Raw genomic sequence first — 16,618 nt, forward strand, 5'->3', positions numbered from 1 at the left:
AGCAGGCAGTGGATAAATAGTCCTTCATAGAGCTGTTTCACCAAGCTATCTCGACAAATGTATGATTTTGCCAACTGCTTGAAAGTTTGGAGTCAGCCTGGTTAAATCGCAGCAGTTAATGACATCATTACTCCAGCAGGTGCTGGAGGCTACTTTAGTAGGTGTTGCTGTGCTATGTTTAACAGGGAGGCATTGTGTGCCTCTCTCTCTCTCCCCCCAGACGGTAACAGACCTCTCACTAACGGCACCAGACAGAGCCACAGGAGACGAGTGCTGCAGGAGGATGAGGGATCTGGAGGATCCAATAGCTCATCTTCGTCATCGTCTTCCTCGTCTTCCTCATCATCCTCCTCCTCCTCATCAGACAGTGAGTCGGACAGTGAGTCGGAGGTTGGAAAGTTTGTGGACGGGGGAGATCACGACTACAGCAAAGCTCCCCGCTTAAAAACGGGCCACAAAGTCAAGGGCAAGATGGCCGTCTCTGGGAAGAGGATGCTGGAAGAAGAGGAGGCTCCAGAAAGAGCCAAGAGAGCACGTGTCCAGGCAGAGGAGCAGGAAGAGGAGGATGAAGACGAACAAGGTGAAGACGAGGAAGAGGGGGAGGGGGAGCAGCCACAGCCGCCGCAGCAAGAGGAAGGGGGGGAGCCTGAGGACGAAGAGGAGGAGCCTGAGGATGAAGAGGAGCCTGAGGAAAAGGAGGAATCAGAAGAGGAGGAGGACTCAGAGCAGGGTGAGGGTGGGGCAGAGGGCGGTCAGAAAAGCAGCAGCCGCAGTAAGTCTGGTCAGGTGAACACTCGGAACCAGGGCCGCAGGACAGTGTTGTACAACGACGAGTCAGACGACGAGTCAGGAACCACAGAGGACCCACTCAACCTAGGCATGTCCCGCTCAGGACGGGTACGGCGCATGACCGAAAAGGCCCGGGTCAGCCACCTTATGGGCTGGAAACACTGACACACACAGCCCCCTCAAACCACCTTAAACTGGGCCTTCTAACCCCTATCAACCACCTATCTACCTTACCCACCAGGCGTGAGACTGTACAATTGACTAAATTAATACTTCAGGGATTTTGCTTTAATTTTTTAATTGATTTTTGTATCATTTTGCTTTGTGTACGAGACTGTTTACGACTCTACTGGCAGTGGTGCTCCTTATCTTGCCAAGGAATCTCCCTCCCTGGTCTTCAAAGCTACTCATCAATATGGACCCACAAGTCAACTCACTCACCTCCGCCTTATTTACTGCTCTCCTGGGCCTTAAAGACTCCTCTTACTCCTCCTCTTCTATCCACTCATAACTCTTCTCCTTCTCATCCTCACTTTTCCTCCCCCATCTTTCTCTTACCCTCCTTCTCACCTCCGATCTTCCTGATCATATAACAACAAAGGTTCAAGAGATGCCAAAAACTGGTGCTCATATGTTATAGCTCAAGGAGACTAAGCTCTGTTGTCCTCTACATCTGGATGACAGACAGACTGATGCTCCCTTTACTTATCTCTGTTTGTGTTCTGTCTGAACAGTACAGTACATCTCTCCCTAAATGACCCTCTTCCACATGACCCCCTCTCAGTGTTGGGTTGTCTGATTGACGCTAACCCTCCCACTATGCTTCATCCTCCCCAACCCCCATCCTTCACTTTGGGAGGTCAACTCTGGTGTGCTCATTCACCGCATTAATTCATCTATTTTTAGGCATCCAGGCTAGGTCTTAGAGGACTGCTGTGTCTGTGGGTTTTAGTTCTCAGACTTTATCTTTGCGTGGGAACTTATTGATTCTAATTAGTTGAGGTGGTGACTTCTTTCATCATTAATTATGTCTACTAATAAAATGCTGCATGCCTACAGTACAATGTTCCGCCATTGAATCAGAGGCAGACGTACCTCCTTAGTTAACTCCTGGGCCACTGAATGTTTTCAATGCTATATTCCCCGTAATCCTTATCAATTCTGTAGAGTTTGTATATTTGCACATACAATAGGTTAATAGAGGCTTTGCCGTATCCTCTTCCTGTAGCGTGTGGTTGTTATGGTTGAGTGATGTCTAGTGTGGTAGCTAGTGTGGGTAATTGGAAAGGAGAAATGCAAAGCGATTGTATAAGGGTCTACCATTGAGTTCTATTTCTGTTGGTCGGAACATACTTTCATTGATCTAAATCAAATGCACACATTCATTTATAACTTCCAGGGCACTGTGCTTCAACCCAGCATGTTCAAACCAGTCATTGGTTCAAACACAAACCAAAGTGCATCATGGTACTTTGGGGAGAGGCTCGCCCATAGCCACCACTCACTTCCACCTCATACTGAAAAGGACATTTTTTTTACTACAGAAATATTTATATTTTTTCACTGTATTATACACTTTGCAATTATTCCTTAGCTAATATTAATGATGGTGAAATGTTTGCACATGTATCTATTGTATGTGGCAGCTGAATTTGAGATTGCTTCTGTTGGGCTGACTGCCCTCTGATTTTACTCTTAATCACAATATTGGATGACCAGACAAGCCACAAAGAGCAAAGGATAAATTTCGCTTCATGCCGTTCTAAACAACGAAGGACTTTTTATTTGTGTGTACAAAGCGCAGATAAATTGTGCCAATAATATTCAACACATTTGCATACAAATACACCTGTTCTGGGCTGTTTTGTGATAGGTTGTGAGCATTCTTGAACCAGAGGGTTGTGTTTGCTTGGTCAAAGGTTGGAGGGTCCGACACAGCTGAGCCACTTGGCAACGTTGCCTAAGAAACAGAAACCAAGGCTACAGACAGCCAGGTTCTCTTCTCTCCTTCCACTTCCTAACATAAGGTGCTCTGTGTGTGTCATACGCTAAGTTTTCCAGGACTCAGCCCTCCTCTGCTCCCCATGCCCCCAGGATCCACCCGGCTCCACTACCCCATGATTCCCCTACTACACTCTGGTTTAGGGTCTCTGAAATACCCCTTAGGTGTCATCTGATGGGCCACGCTACTGTTAGTCATGTTGCCACACTAGGGAAAGAGATGGGACTGCAAAATCAATCAAACTGTGTGGGTATAGTTTGAAAAGACATCACTTGGGCCAATGGATAAATCCCTACTCAATAATTTGTGAACATGTTCTCTTAATATAATAGATGGTAAATGGACTTGCCTTTAAGCAGCAGATTAGTAGTTTCTGAATCCAGCAATGATGACATTCTAGGTGTAATAATAAACGTGACTTTTTTTTCTACACAATATTTTTGATTGTGTGTTTGTTTTTTTAAATAAAGGAGCGACATAGATTTTCTCCCAACTTGGTGCCCCTGGTATTTGGCTCATTCCGTCACATTCTTTTAACACAATACAAACATGCCCACTTTAATCACCATAGAAAAACATGATATATAATGTTCTGTCACTTCTCATGGCAAAATGGTACTGTGAATTCACACTTCCTCTATGTGTTCCAGCCATTTTCTCCTGTACTTCATTTGTTTTCCCAGACCCCATGCTGTTGAAGTGTTATTGTTTGAGTCATCACGGCAGGATTTTCACATCCTGCCAGTCAACACACTTGGCACAAGCTGAGCTGCCACTCTTCACCAGGCCCTGTGTATTCCACAATAGCCACTCTTGTCTGGCTGTTTAAAACCCATCCCTGGCTTGGTGAGTCATCTCTGGCTGCCCCCTCAAAGAGCCATGATGATGAGTCATAAAGATGCACCATGGGCCATATCTCTGCAGTGATGTCAGTCCCACCCGCCTCTGCCCCTGACTACCCCACACCACTGTCCCACAGTTACCTGCTCTATCTCAGAGAGAGTGAGGAGGAGTAGTAGCAGCCTATGTGTTGGATAGGGTATGGAAGCTAGGAGGAGAGTGGACAAGTCTGGTGGTATGGTTGGTTGGTTGGTTATCAGCCAGTTAGCCTTGTGATGGAGGTACCTCCACTAGATAATGCACTGAAGACTGGAGAGATGAGTCAGACACTCGGCTAGCAACAATACTTAACACTCCTCTGACGCATGGCGCTTCAGCACGCCCAGAAAGACTGCAGTGATGTTGAGGGTCTCTGGATGGAAACAGGCAAATGTATCAATTTGGGCTGTTATAAAACAAAACTAAAAACTAGAAAGTGTGTGACTTCCTCTGGAATGCTGAAGTCACCTCCTGTCAGAAAGCCATGATAATTACATTCAGCATCAACCAGATACTTTTCACTCAAGGGCAATCAGCATCACTGTCTTGAGGCTGTATGCAAGTAATCTGAGGATGTTTAAATGTATGAGGTTTATTATCAAAATGACCATACAAATTGAGCAAATATTTGAATATGGATGGGGTTACAGAGATCATGAAAATGCATGATGTTTCTCTACCGATACATGACAGTAGCTCCAGATAAAGTTCCCATAATGAGACAAAATGATTATACCTAAAGAATCCCAACATAGATTACTGTATTACAATTTACAATCAACGCTTATGGTATATGAGAAGTACCAGATTACTGCACAGTTACATTTACATTAGACTTTCATCTATATTGAATTGGTGAATCACACATACATCCGATACATCTATAGTTCACTAATTAACAACAAGGTTGCGTATGTTTACATTGTGCTTCAGATTCAATTGTCCGTTAGGGTAACTCACCTACTGCCACGCCTGTGCTGAAAATACATGTTGTGGGTCTTTTACAAATTACCTCTTGGTTATCTTTTACAATGAAATGGCACACTGAGAAATAAGTAACAGTGAATCTACTTTTGCTGTGAGTGTCATTCGGTCTCACAGTTACAACTTAGATGTCTAACTGTTAGTTCTAAATACTACCACATAACGAAACTGAGGGGTGATAGTTTAAAACACTTTGGAATCTGTCTTTCATCTTAACAACCCTGATTTCGCCCTGATAAATTCATGTAGTCACTCATTAGACACTCAAACATTTACCAAGGATGCAATCAGACATTAACACCCAGAAAACAAATCAATATGTACTCTAAGCCACATTTTCCCAAGACCTAAGCACAGTTGATGATGTCATATCAAGATTTGTGACGTTACAATACAATATTAAAGGTATACTCAGCGATATGACAGCATAGTGGGTCAATTTCCCGCAAGAACTAAGAGCGTTAAAGCTTGAGGCTCAACTTCTCTGGTGTTTCAGTGCCCTGGCTACAATGCTGTGAACAGCTTAAAGCGAACATGTGCACATGCACAAATACTGTAGTCTTGCATCTCAATATTTTTTGGGGGACAATGTTTTAAATTTAACCTTTATTTAAATAGGCAAGTCAGTTAAGAACAAATTCTTATTTACAATGATGGCCTGCCAGGGAACAATGGGTTACCTGCCTTGTTCAGGGGCAGAACGACAGCTTTCTACCTTGTCAGCTCAGGGAATCGATCCAGCAACCTTTCGGTTACTGGCCCAATGCTCTAACCACTAGGCTACCTGCTGTCCCTGTGGTGCTGCTCGTGGCAACGTCATTTCGCTGAGTCTACCTTTAAACACAAGTATGATCACTTCAAGAAAGTTAATTCACTTACATTCGTGAAGAACAACTCATCAGGTTTTCTCTAAAACACAGCACAGTAGTTTGGCTTGATCAGATACTGTCTAATTTGAACATGTGTTGTGATTTTGGTCTACATCAACTATGGTATGTCTAATTATTTTGAAGTGTTTATACCTTCATCCACTGCAGCATACTTGCCCGTCCTCTACCTCACTATAGTATATGATAAGAAACGTTCAGTCAACTGTTCATACAGTATTTCTGTCATGTTTGAACAACTTTGTCATTCATTGACAGTACAGGATCCCCGTGTTACAGGAAGGTAACAAAGACAAAGCCTAGCCTGCTGAAACAGCCACGTAAACTGTAATTTTCCTCTGTGACATTTTCCCTTGCAGCTTGCTCTCAGTGAGTAATCAGCTATTCTCTCTCCCATTCAAAACATTTTTCATTTGAAAAGAGTGACGTGGTGGCCTTTATCCAAAGATAAAGCTCCAACTCTCCCCCATTTTGTGTCCGCTGTCTCACGTCATAGGCAGCGTCTTTTCAAAGCATTGAACAAATTGCGCTCATGCCTCTTTTCTTTTTAAAATCAATTTTGTGCCTCTGGTTACAGAGTAGAACCATATAGAACGCAGCCCGCATGCTCTCCCGCACTCACATGCTGGGGCTACACCAGGCCGGTCTGCATGTGGACATGTAAAGGGTAGGGGTGGTAAAGCAGGGGTGGCTGTGCAGACTGGGGAATGTAGTAGCTGCTGAATATGGGGTCAGCCATGTATGGCGCAGGCTGGTAGAAGCAGGTGACGTTGGCAGTGTTGGGGATGGCGTTCTGTTCCCCCAGCACCCTCAGGGCCAGGACAGTGATCATATTGAGTGTCTGCCTCCTCTCATGTCCCATCAGACACACTGTACTCTCATCTATCACCCGACGCAGGGTCATCAGATAGTCATACTTGCTCGTCTCCTCGTCGCCAACAAAGTGGCAGCGCAGGTAGGCCTCGATCTTGCGCTGCTGCTCGCTAACGTCAGGAAAGTCAATAAAGAAGCGGGAGCACATATAGCGCTCTAGGGACTTGATCTCTGTCTCGCTGGCTGGCCTGAAGTTCCTCACCAGCAGGTCACTATACTTCAGAAGCCCACCTCCTCTGATCTCCTCTGGGTTATGGGTGGCAATCAGTCGGAAACGCAAATGATCCATGGCTTGCTCAAAGTCCCCGTACATGCACTCTGCTACCACAGTGATGCTGGCCTTGTCCCTTGGGGCCGAACTTTCCCCTGCCCGTGGACAGACCGTGGTTGCCTCTGGTGGTGCTAGTTCCTGAGTAGCAGCAGGTTCAGTCTCTGGGACTCGGTTCCCTGTTGTTTGAAGGGACAATGATTCCTCAGAAGCTTCTGAGTCCGGAGGCTTTTTTGAATATTTCACCCTAACTATTTGTTCTACGGTGCGGGGTGAGATGGTTTTATCCTGGGATGAAACGGCTGGAGTAAGGTGGTCTGTGAATGTTTTAGTGCCCTCTGAGTTCCTTTGTCTGGACCCTGAGGAAGATGAATAATGGCCTTGATCAGTGTCTAATAAAGAGGGATTTGGTTGAGGTGTTGGAAGTATTTCTATAGGCTCAAACAGCTGTGTTGTAAGATCGGACAAATCTTTTAACAAAGACCATTTTTCAGGGAGTGATGAGATGCTGCTCATCTTCCGTGACATCTTCCTTGGTGGTTTAGGTGAGGGGCAATAGTCAGGGACAATTCCCTGGGATGTGTTACAGGTTTTCTTGGCTGGCGGAGGGAATAAATGTTCACGGTGTACGTTTTGTGTGACAGCAGTGCAGGCTTGGGATGTGGATTGAGGCATCACTTGAAGTTGCTCTTGCACTGAGTTCTCTGTGAGCAACACTGGGGATGGCTTGATGTCTTTTGACTCAGAGATCAGTGACTCCTCTATGTTACTTTGAGGGTTTACAGATATATTTGACACCAGAGGTTCCATCACGTCTGTCAATATTTTGGAGGAGGATATAAGTGAGGGATAATCTGTATTCTGAACAAATGGCATTTTTTCCTCTACTCTTATCTCAAGTACTGTATCAACCTTTACCACCTCCTCCTCTTCTACCTCTTCCTCATTCTCCAGAGTTCCCAGGTCTAGCTCTGCTCTCTCTATCTCTAACACTTCCAGTGGCTCTTGTTTTCCAGTTGCATGCACATTCATCGGATGCGATGATTCTTCCTCTTGAACAACAACCTGTTCACTGTGGCACGGACTGTCAGCGAAGCGAGTCATCATTGAATCTTTGTCTTTATCCTCTTTTAGATTCTTAGAGGTGGAAGAATACTGGGGTACCATTATGGTTTTCTCTGCCCCTCTATCCGGATGTAACACAATGCCATTGTGTGACTCCAATCCCTCACACTGAACTCCTTGCCTCCTCTCAGTCTCCCAGTATGACTCCAGCATACGGTCCAATATAATCTGGAAGGAGTCCACACTGAACTCAAACTGGCGTCGCAGGGAACTTACAAACCTGAGCCCCACTGTTTTACCCCTGTTATTGGACAGTGAGATAAGGCTCCAGCGGTCGTGCTCATTGAAGACCTTGACCATCTTCTGCACATAGGCCTCCTTCATGGTGAGGCAGGTGATCTTGCGTCTGTTAACCCCACGGGGAAGGAGGTCACGCAGGCTGCCCAGCACCACCTCCTTGATGACCTGGAAGTCCTCCTGTCTGGGCAGCTCCACTCCAAAGATGATGTCCAGGTCTCTGTAGCCCGTGCCGTTGTCCCTGACCATCACATGGCTGGCGGTTGAGCCATTGAGGCGAATGTCCCTGACCCTGATCTCCCTCTCCAACAGCCGGTCCTTCACTACGTGGATGATGTCCTTGGGTCTCACCTCCAGGGTGGGGAAGTTCCCTCTGCCGTGGATGGGGATCACCTCTGTCAACACCTGGTCCAAAGTCTGGACTTGCTCCAGAGTCAAGTTGTGGAATCTTCTATCCATTTGGAAATCAATTATCTTGGGTTTAACTGCAAAAGGAGACAATATTGTATTTGGAAGAAGCTGGGTAATTTCATGCAACAAAATGTGTGTTCAATGGGAAACATTCTAATGTGTTTTATGACAAGTGAAGAAATACTACTAAGTAATTCATAGTATCATTCATTCACATTGAGTTCAGGGGTGTCTGAAACACAAGAGACACCAAAGGCAGAGATTGCACAATTAAAAACGAAAAAAAGATGTATTGTTACTACTAAGCATAAGAGTGGTACAGGCACACAGATACACACAACACATGCACACAGGGGGGTGGAAGATGTAAAATAAAAAATTCAACAGGAAGGTGACCAGCTTGGAACTTTCTCTGAAGATAAGTAATATGACTGAGCATACCTTGACCTTGTTTGCACTTGATTCTGTGATTTGAGGATATCATGGTTTTATTGTCAACTTAGTAATTGATAAATGAACTCATTGAATAATACTCTTGTGTATAAACAAATCAATAAGGCTATGTAAACATTTTAAGACCATATCCCACAAATCAGGTTAGCTTACTTTTACATGTTTAACTTGCACAGTGGTGGGAGGTCAACACCTGGGGTATGTATAGTCTACTCTCCCTCGTGTTCCAAAAGTTTGCACGGACAGTTCTTATGGAATCCATCATGTACTAGAATAATAGTCGCATGCTGCAGAATTTTGGTCTCATGTGCAACCCCATCTCGCCCGCCCGCCTGCTCCCACTCTTTAGATAAGACCGTATGAGTCATACAGTCACTGAGTAAGGCACCTCTCGCTCGCTGCGTCTTCTCCTGGATTTTCTGCATGCGTGTAAAAAACATCGCCACTTCTCACATATACACAATTTCTCGTTGTTGTATATTTGAGACTTTTGCTATACAAATATTGTATAAAGGCTAATGCCGGGAGTGTTGTTCTTGATAATCAGATTCGATCTAGTAAAATATTGTGTAGGCTAGCCTATCAATCAGTTCTCTTGAGTTTTTATTTTATTTTACAGTCATTTTTAGCCTATACTCATCGAAATGATGCTGCGTGTGTACAGTCTATGCAATTTACCAAAATAATATTTACAAACCCATTATTAGTCTAGTAAACACTCACAGACCACGTAGGCTATATAAAAATTATTAACAAATATTTTATTGAACAGAAACTAATAAAATAGCCTATTTAAAATAAAAAATTAAACATGTTGAGTTTAGCCTACACCTATTCTTCCACGTCTTCACCTGATGCAATATTGTAAGGTATAATTTACACACTGGCCAACACTGTTTGCTATTGTTTAATCAATCCGCGGGCAATGCATTTCATTAGCCTACCAAATGTGCATTTGATTGATATTGACATTAAAAATAATAATAAAGCACAAACCTTATGCATTTCGAAATGATTCCTGTATCAAATGTAGCACGACAATGATCATACAATTAAATAATATACTTTAGCCTACTCACCTGACTGCTGAGGAAAGGGTAGAACTTAGCCAAAGTATAGTAAGCAAAACAACAATAAGTGATATCCAACAGGTTTAATTGGGATCTCCGACCCGTAGACACCGTGCACAGTGCGCTATTATCTTTAGAAGATGTAGGTTCGTGCTTGATCGCTGTCCAACACAACACGACAGTGGCGTTTAAGGAAACAAACTGAAGTTCTACAGCGCACTGTTTTCTCTCAGCTGCGAGCGTAGTCTAGTTTCCATGGCAATCTGGCGTCACGACTTTAAGGTAACTCACGATGCTCTGTTTGTTCATTATGGGATTATCTATCTATCAGATATCTACACAATGTATACAAAAGTATGTGGATACCGCTTCAAATTTGTGGATTTGGCTATTTCAGCCACACTTTGCTGACAGGTATGTAAAATCGAGCACACATCCATGCAATCTCCATAGACAAACATTGGCAGTAGAATGGCCTTACTGAAGAGCTCAGTGAATGACTTTCAATGTGGTACCGTCATAGGATGCTAGAGCTGCCCCGGTCAACTGTAAGTGCCTGTTATTGTGAAGTGGATGCGTCTAGGAGCAACAAACAGTGCTAAAGCGCGTAGCGTGTAAAAATGATCTGTCCTCGGATGCAACACTCACTACTGAGTTCCAAACTGCCTCTGGAAGCAATGTCAGCACAATAACTGTTCGTTGGGAGTTTCATGAAATGGGTTTCCATGGCAGATCAGCCACACACAAGCCTAAGATCACCATTCGCAATGCCAAGTGTTGGCTTCAGGGGTGTAAAGCTTTGCTCCTATTGGACTCTGGAGCAGTGGAAACGCGTTCTCTGGAATGATGAATCACGCGTCACCATCTGACAGTCCGACGGACGAATCTGGGTTTGGCGGAAGCCAGGAGAAAACGCTACCTGCCCGAATGTATAGTGCCAACTGTAAGGTTTGGTGGAGGAATAATGGTTTGGGGCTGTTTTTCATGGTTCAGTCTAGGCCCCTTAGTTCCAGTGAAGGGAAACATTACAGCATACAATGACTTTCTAGACAATTCTGTGCTTCCAACTTTGTGGCAACAGTTTGGGGAAGGCCCTTTCCTGTTTCAGTATTTTTCCCAGTCAGAGCTCGTTTTCTCCCCGAGTTCCCAGTTGTCTTGAACGCACTGAAGTCTGAGATTTCCGAGTTCCCAGTTGTTTTGAAAGCAGCATCAGTATAATTTAGGGGTGATTGAGCAGACCTTTACAGAGCACTGCAGGAGGAGCTTGGGAGGTATGCACTGGCTGAGCTGCTGCAAAGAGGGTGAATATCATATCAGACAGAGGGTGAGTCATCCTCTCGCTCACTGCCGGGATCCAGAGACGCAAACCTAAACATCAATCAAGCTCGCTCACCGCCCACACTTCAGTTACGCCACCGCCTGTCTGACGAGACCCCCAGCCCCTAACCTGATTGGATTGTCTCTGCACTGACATACCACCAGAGATAAGGGATGGAGGGAGGAATATTCCTATATAAACTGTACACAATATATTGTAGACAATGTAACAATTCATCTTAGTATTCAATGTCAGAACTTTACACGTCCATTCAGTCATCCACTGACAAAAATAAGGTTGTTAGTGACGTCAATTGGAACGCACTCTTGAACATGTGACCGTGACGTATTATATTTGGGTAGTGTAGCCGGAAGTATCAACGAGAGGAATATCTGAAGAAGAAAGCTTTTGCATTACGTCTAAATCGAGAAGAAAAACAATAAAAATACATTCATTCTCGGACCATCAAGGAGCCTACCAGCATGTCGAATATGGAGAGTATCCTTTCGGAAATGTTTGCTAGCTTCTAGATGCGTTACATTTCCACTAGGAAATTTAGACAAAGTGAAAGGCCTGTTGTTTAGTCCGTGACTCGTCTGAATATGAATTTCAAAAGCCATATATCAGGTTTCGATTCGTATTTATGATTATAGTCTATACTTGGATGGCTTGGTGACAAAGATAAACGCTTGTTTGCTGTTATTGGTATTGTGCATCTGCCATGGGCATAACAGTCAGTACAACACGTTTAGTAAACAAGTTTACTTTCGTCTGAAGACACCTATTGCCTGGTAGCATGGCTGGCATTTCCATTTTATTCGCATGATTACATCACAGGTATTTTAGTTCTGTGGTGGGAGCACACCATCGATTAAGGTTTGTAAAGAGGGTGCCGACAAGGGGCACAAATACTGGAAGCTTCCGTTATGTATCTATGACATTTTTGAAACCGTCTTTAAATAGGCAATCAGCAGTCGCTACATCCATTTGTGGACTTATAAATCAATGATATGTACCCATTGATTCTTGAAGAATATAACGTATAAATGCCTCATGAGCTGAGTTCAATTTTCCTACCCCATCAGAACCCAAAATATAACCTTGTTTTACTCCAATGTTTGTAAACGAACACTGTAAAGCCTCAAAACATGTTTAAAACAATCATTTTGATATGGATGGTCAGTCCTAGCATCCATAGCTGTGTCTATACATTTTAGTGGTTACATTTCTCCAGGCCCATCCCTCAGCTTTTTACCGAAACAGTGGCGGAGAACCCTTTGTTATTTTTGAACTGCTGATTGGCCCTTTAACTTCCCATCCCAGAGCATCTCTTCAATCTCAAGTTTGCAGCCAAAGAACTGCAACGAAGCTCTAAAAAATGTGACAAAGAGGAAAAGGCAGAAAAGGCCAAAGTCAAAAAAGTAAGTAGGCCTTTTACCTCATTAGTCAAGCCTCCAATCACCTCATCATAGCTCTGAACATCTCAACTGAGAATGTACTGTCTGAACCTTTATCCTCACCGTAGGCTATCCAAAAAGGAAATGTGGAAGTGGCACGGATCCATGCGGAAAACGCCATCAGACAGAAGAACCAGTCGGTCAACTTTCTGAGGATGAGTGCTAGGATTGATGCAGTGGCCGCCAGGGTCCAAACAGCAGTCACAATGAACAAGGTGCAGTTGTTTTACATATCTACAAGACTTCATACATCGACATTCTTGGTTTGAGACATTGATTCTGCTTAAGATGGGCCCACCTTTACTTTGGAGGGAAAATTTTGTGCAATATCTGTAAAAGAGTGCTAGGTTACTACTGCAACAATTGCTGGTTCCAACCACACAGCAAGGTACCTTTCTATTTTAGTAATGTTCGTTCATTCTACAGGTCACTAAATCTATGGCTGGAGTGGTGAAAGGCATGGATGCCACACTGAAGAGTATGAACCTGGAGAAGGTAGTGTGTGTGTGTGGTGTGTGTGTGTGTGTGTGTGTGTGTGTGTGTGCCCGCTTGCTCCTAGTCAAATACATCAATTTGATAGTTGTCACACTTATGACGGTATACATGTTATGTTTTTCACCATCTGAAAGGGACATTTGGTAATGAATGTCTCATCTCTCTAGATCTCCGGCCTCATGGACAAGTTTGAGCATCAATTTGAGACGTTAGATGTACAGACCGCTCAAATGGAGGACACCATGAGTAGCACAACCACACTAACCACCCCACAGGTAATGATGCTTTTCTGGGCTCCTGCTAGACAGACCTTTGGTCTTTGACCAGATCTGTGGCCTTTGATCTTCAAGTCTGTAACAGTAAATGCATACAAGTGCAGATCATGACAAGATACATTGACTGTGATTAGCTTATTCTGCTCTGTTCACAATCAATGGAGACTTAACAGTCAGCGACGTGTGTTTCAGAATCAAGTGGATTCACTGATGCACGAATTGGCTGATGAAGCAGGGTAAGAATTCCTTATTTTGTGGTTCTCTATTATTGAAAAAAAAAATGTCTTTAAAAGTGAGAAAATGAATGCATCTCAATTTGTGTGTAGGTTGGACCTGAACATGGAACTCCCACAGGGACAGACTGGATCAGTGGGCACCAGTGTAGCGTCAGCAGAGCAGGTACAGGAACAGGCCCCGAACAAGAGCTATTATAAACCCTACCAGACTTTCAATTGTCTACTAAACATGGTCTTTCAAATAAATGATTGGGATAATAGAGCAATGATAACAATGCTGATATGATTATAGTAGCTGTGTCTCAGGCTTGCAAAAAATGGTCCTTAGCCCCAACCCCTGCCCCTTCTCACACAAGAATGAAAATGGTGAGTTTTTAGAGATCTGCAACATTGCCTGTTATCTTTTGTTCTCAGGATGAGCTGTCTTCAAGGCTTGCCAAACTCCGAGACCAAATGTAAAGGAAGAACTCAGTCTGAGACCTCAAGTGCAGAGCTTCAGGTTACAAGACCTGCTCTGTTCTTTTCATAATGTCTTCGTCTCACTCCTTTAGTTTTTCTCTTTGATGATCCTACTGTATCCTGTTTGAGAGGCTTGCACTTGGGTCCTTATTGGTGTTCTTAATTTACTGTTGTATATAGAGAGTATCAAGTTACAGGAATATTAGCCACCCGCCTACGAACACTAAAACAAAGACTTATTGGTTATGGAAAATGAATTCAATCTTTGAAATAATATATATTATAACTGGGATGGTTGCATCTGTGACTGATGCTTTTTGTATGTCCATTTTTTTGTGTGTGTTGTAGTTTGGCAGGCCTCTTGTCTTAAGAGGAAACTGCAATGTTATATTTGTTTCTTTCTGGTGTCCCTCCTTTTAGACATTTTCTCATACAATAATTTATTCACGTGAAAAATTATGTTTAAAAAATCTCATCCTGTATCAGAACGGCATTGTTTTAAGGAGAGGTTGATTCTTACATTTGATTGATAACTCTGAGTCTTGGGATGTCATTTTTTTGTCCACACTGATTAGGTTATTAGATAATAATACAATTTTATAACACTTTTAACCTCTTTGACCATTATCTTTTTCAGTCTCATTTCCATGTCTCACCCTGTGTGTATGCAACCAATGTTGAAAATAACAGGGTTTAAAGATGAAAATATTGAATGCATGTCTGACATGTCAACATTGCATACATTACAAAAACCATCCCCTAGATTTGACACTCTGGAACTGACTGGAACACACCCACTTTTCCCCCCATGGCGTCTTTCACCCACGCGTTTCCATTGTTTGGGTTGAATTCTATTGACCTCTTTATTGCATCTATTCTTGGGCCACGTGAAGTGGCCCCTCCCCGCTGGTAGTCACGTGAAATATGTTGAAGAAGCTTTAGAAAAACAGTACAGTATGAAGATGGGCATAAACTGCTTCTCCAATAAAAATCCCAGATCACGCTTGTAGGTGACGTTGGCTAGCTAAGCACGTGCATTAACGTCATCGGGTCTAACGGGCGTCTGGCGCCAAACTGAACATGTGCAGGCCGTCAAAACAAAGACACTCCTTCGATATAAAGTTGTTTTTGATTAAATAAAAACATGTCAGTTTGTCACTTTCACAAGGTTGAAGTAATAACATGTTCAACTACTTAAAACATTGGCACGAATCTAGGTTGTGCCAACTAAAAAAGAATTGGTCACTTCTCTCATTGACTTCTCAAACCCCAAACCTCAGCCTGCTTCACAAGCATTCCCGGAAGTCTCACGATGTTTGCAAACTGCTGTAGCTAGCTACTCAAGTAACCAAATATTTACAACTTTTTTTCTGTTTTATTTTACGGGCCTCAACCAGTCCTTTCAGGTGATAAAGCATCAGATGACCCGTCGGTTGTATAATTAAGGAATTAGGCCCGAGGGGTTGAATGCTGATTGGCTGACCGCCATGGTATATCAGACTGTATACCACGTGTATGACTAATTACATTGGTAACCAGTTTATAATGGCAGTAAGGCACCTTGAGGGTTTGTGGTATATGGCCAATATACCACGGCTAAGGGCTGTATCCAGGCACCCTGCATTGCGTTGTGCATAAGAACAGCCCTTAGCTGCCAGTTGAGAGCAAGTTCTCATTTACGACCTGGCCAAGATAAAGCAAACCAGTGCGAGTAAAAACAACACAGAGTTACACATAGGAAAAACAAAAGTACAGTCAATAACACAATAGAAAAATCGATATACACTGTGTGCAAATGGAGTAAGGAGCTAAGGCAATAAATAGGCCATAGTAGCGAAGTAATTACAATTTAGCAAATTAACACTGAAGTGAGAGATGCGCAAGTAGAAATACTGGTGTGCAAAAAAGTAAATAAAAACAATATGGAGATGAGTTAGGTAGTTGGGTGGGCTATGTACAGCTGCAGCGATCGGTAAGCTGCTCAGATAGCTGATGCTTACAGTTAGTGAGGGAGGTATGTCTCCAACTTCAGCGATTTTTGCAATTCGTTCCAGTCATTGGCAGCAGAGAACTGTGAGGAAAGGAGGCCAAAGTGGGTGTTGGCTTTGGGGATGACCAGTGAGATATACCTGCTGGAGCGCGTGCTACCGGTGGGTGTTATGGTGACCAGTGAGCTGAGATAAGGGGATTCCTATCTCCTCCTTTTTCTAAAAGAGTACCACAGTATGAGTCATAATAGCTACAGTGAGGGGAAAAAGTATTTGATCCCCTGCTGATTTTGTACATTTGCCCACTGACAAAGAAATGATCAGTCTATCATTTTAATGGTAGATTTATTTGAACAGTAAGAGACAGAATAACAACAAAACGTATGTCAAAAATGTTATAAATTGATTTGTA

At 43.3% G+C, this 16,618-nt stretch overlaps 3 protein-coding genes across 4 annotated transcripts in view; 2 read left to right on the forward strand and 1 right to left on the reverse strand.

The window, feature by feature from the left end:
• The window catches only part of LOC106603328 (bromodomain and WD repeat-containing protein 3), a 34,143-nt gene extending 30,859 nt beyond the window's left edge, over nucleotides 1-3,284 (forward strand). For both annotated transcript variants that reach the window (XM_014196868.3, XM_014196869.3), the window contains exon 40: nucleotides 221-3,284. In XM_014196868.3, coding sequence (XP_014052343.3) covers nucleotides 221-954 — 734 coding nt within the window. In that variant the 3' untranslated portion in view covers nucleotides 955-3,284. The remainder of the gene's footprint in view (nucleotides 1-220) is intronic.
• A 962-nt stretch (nucleotides 3,285-4,246) lies between these two features.
• LOC106603329 (uncharacterized) lies at nucleotides 4,247-10,205 on the reverse strand. The gene is made up of 2 exons (XM_014196870.3): nucleotides 9,988-10,205; nucleotides 4,247-8,529 (listed from the first exon to the last, which is right to left on the reverse strand). Exon 2 carries the CDS (start codon nucleotides 8,501-8,503, stop codon nucleotides 6,173-6,175), a length of 2,331 nt encoding a protein of 776 aa, XP_014052345.3. The 5' UTR covers nucleotides 8,504-8,529; nucleotides 9,988-10,205; the 3' UTR covers nucleotides 4,247-6,172.
• Nucleotides 10,206-11,649: 1,444 nt separating this feature from the next.
• On the forward strand, nucleotides 11,650-14,830 carry LOC106603331 (charged multivesicular body protein 1b). The gene is made up of 8 exons (XM_014196871.3): nucleotides 11,650-11,794; nucleotides 12,620-12,717; nucleotides 12,822-12,968; nucleotides 13,180-13,248; nucleotides 13,416-13,523; nucleotides 13,716-13,759; nucleotides 13,850-13,922; nucleotides 14,174-14,830. The coding sequence occupies exons 1-8, from the start codon at nucleotides 11,779-11,781 to the stop codon at nucleotides 14,216-14,218; spliced, it is 600 nt and encodes a 199-aa protein (XP_014052346.1). The 5' UTR covers nucleotides 11,650-11,778; the 3' UTR covers nucleotides 14,219-14,830.
• The last annotated feature ends 1,788 nt before the right edge of the window (nucleotides 14,831-16,618 follow it).

This window comes from Salmo salar, chromosome 04 (assembly GCF_965601325.2).
Source record: "Salmo salar chromosome 04, fSalSal1, whole genome shotgun sequence".
NCBI classification, from domain to species: Eukaryota; Metazoa; Chordata; class Actinopteri; order Salmoniformes; family Salmonidae; genus Salmo; species Salmo salar.

Bases quoted from the DNA above. Each gene is read 5' to 3' on its own strand.
- LOC106603329 (XM_014196870.3), bottom strand. From the start codon at position 8,503: ATGGATAGAAGATTCCACAACTTGACTCTGGAGCAAGTCCAGACTTTG.
- LOC106603331 (XM_014196871.3), top strand. The intron at 12,969-13,179 runs GTGCAGTTGTTT...TTCATTCTACAG, and splicing joins CAGCAGTCACAATGAACAAG to GTCACTAAATCTATGGCTGG. The intron at 13,760-13,849 runs GTAAGAATTCCT...ATTTGTGTGTAG, and splicing joins GAATTGGCTGATGAAGCAGG to GTTGGACCTGAACATGGAAC.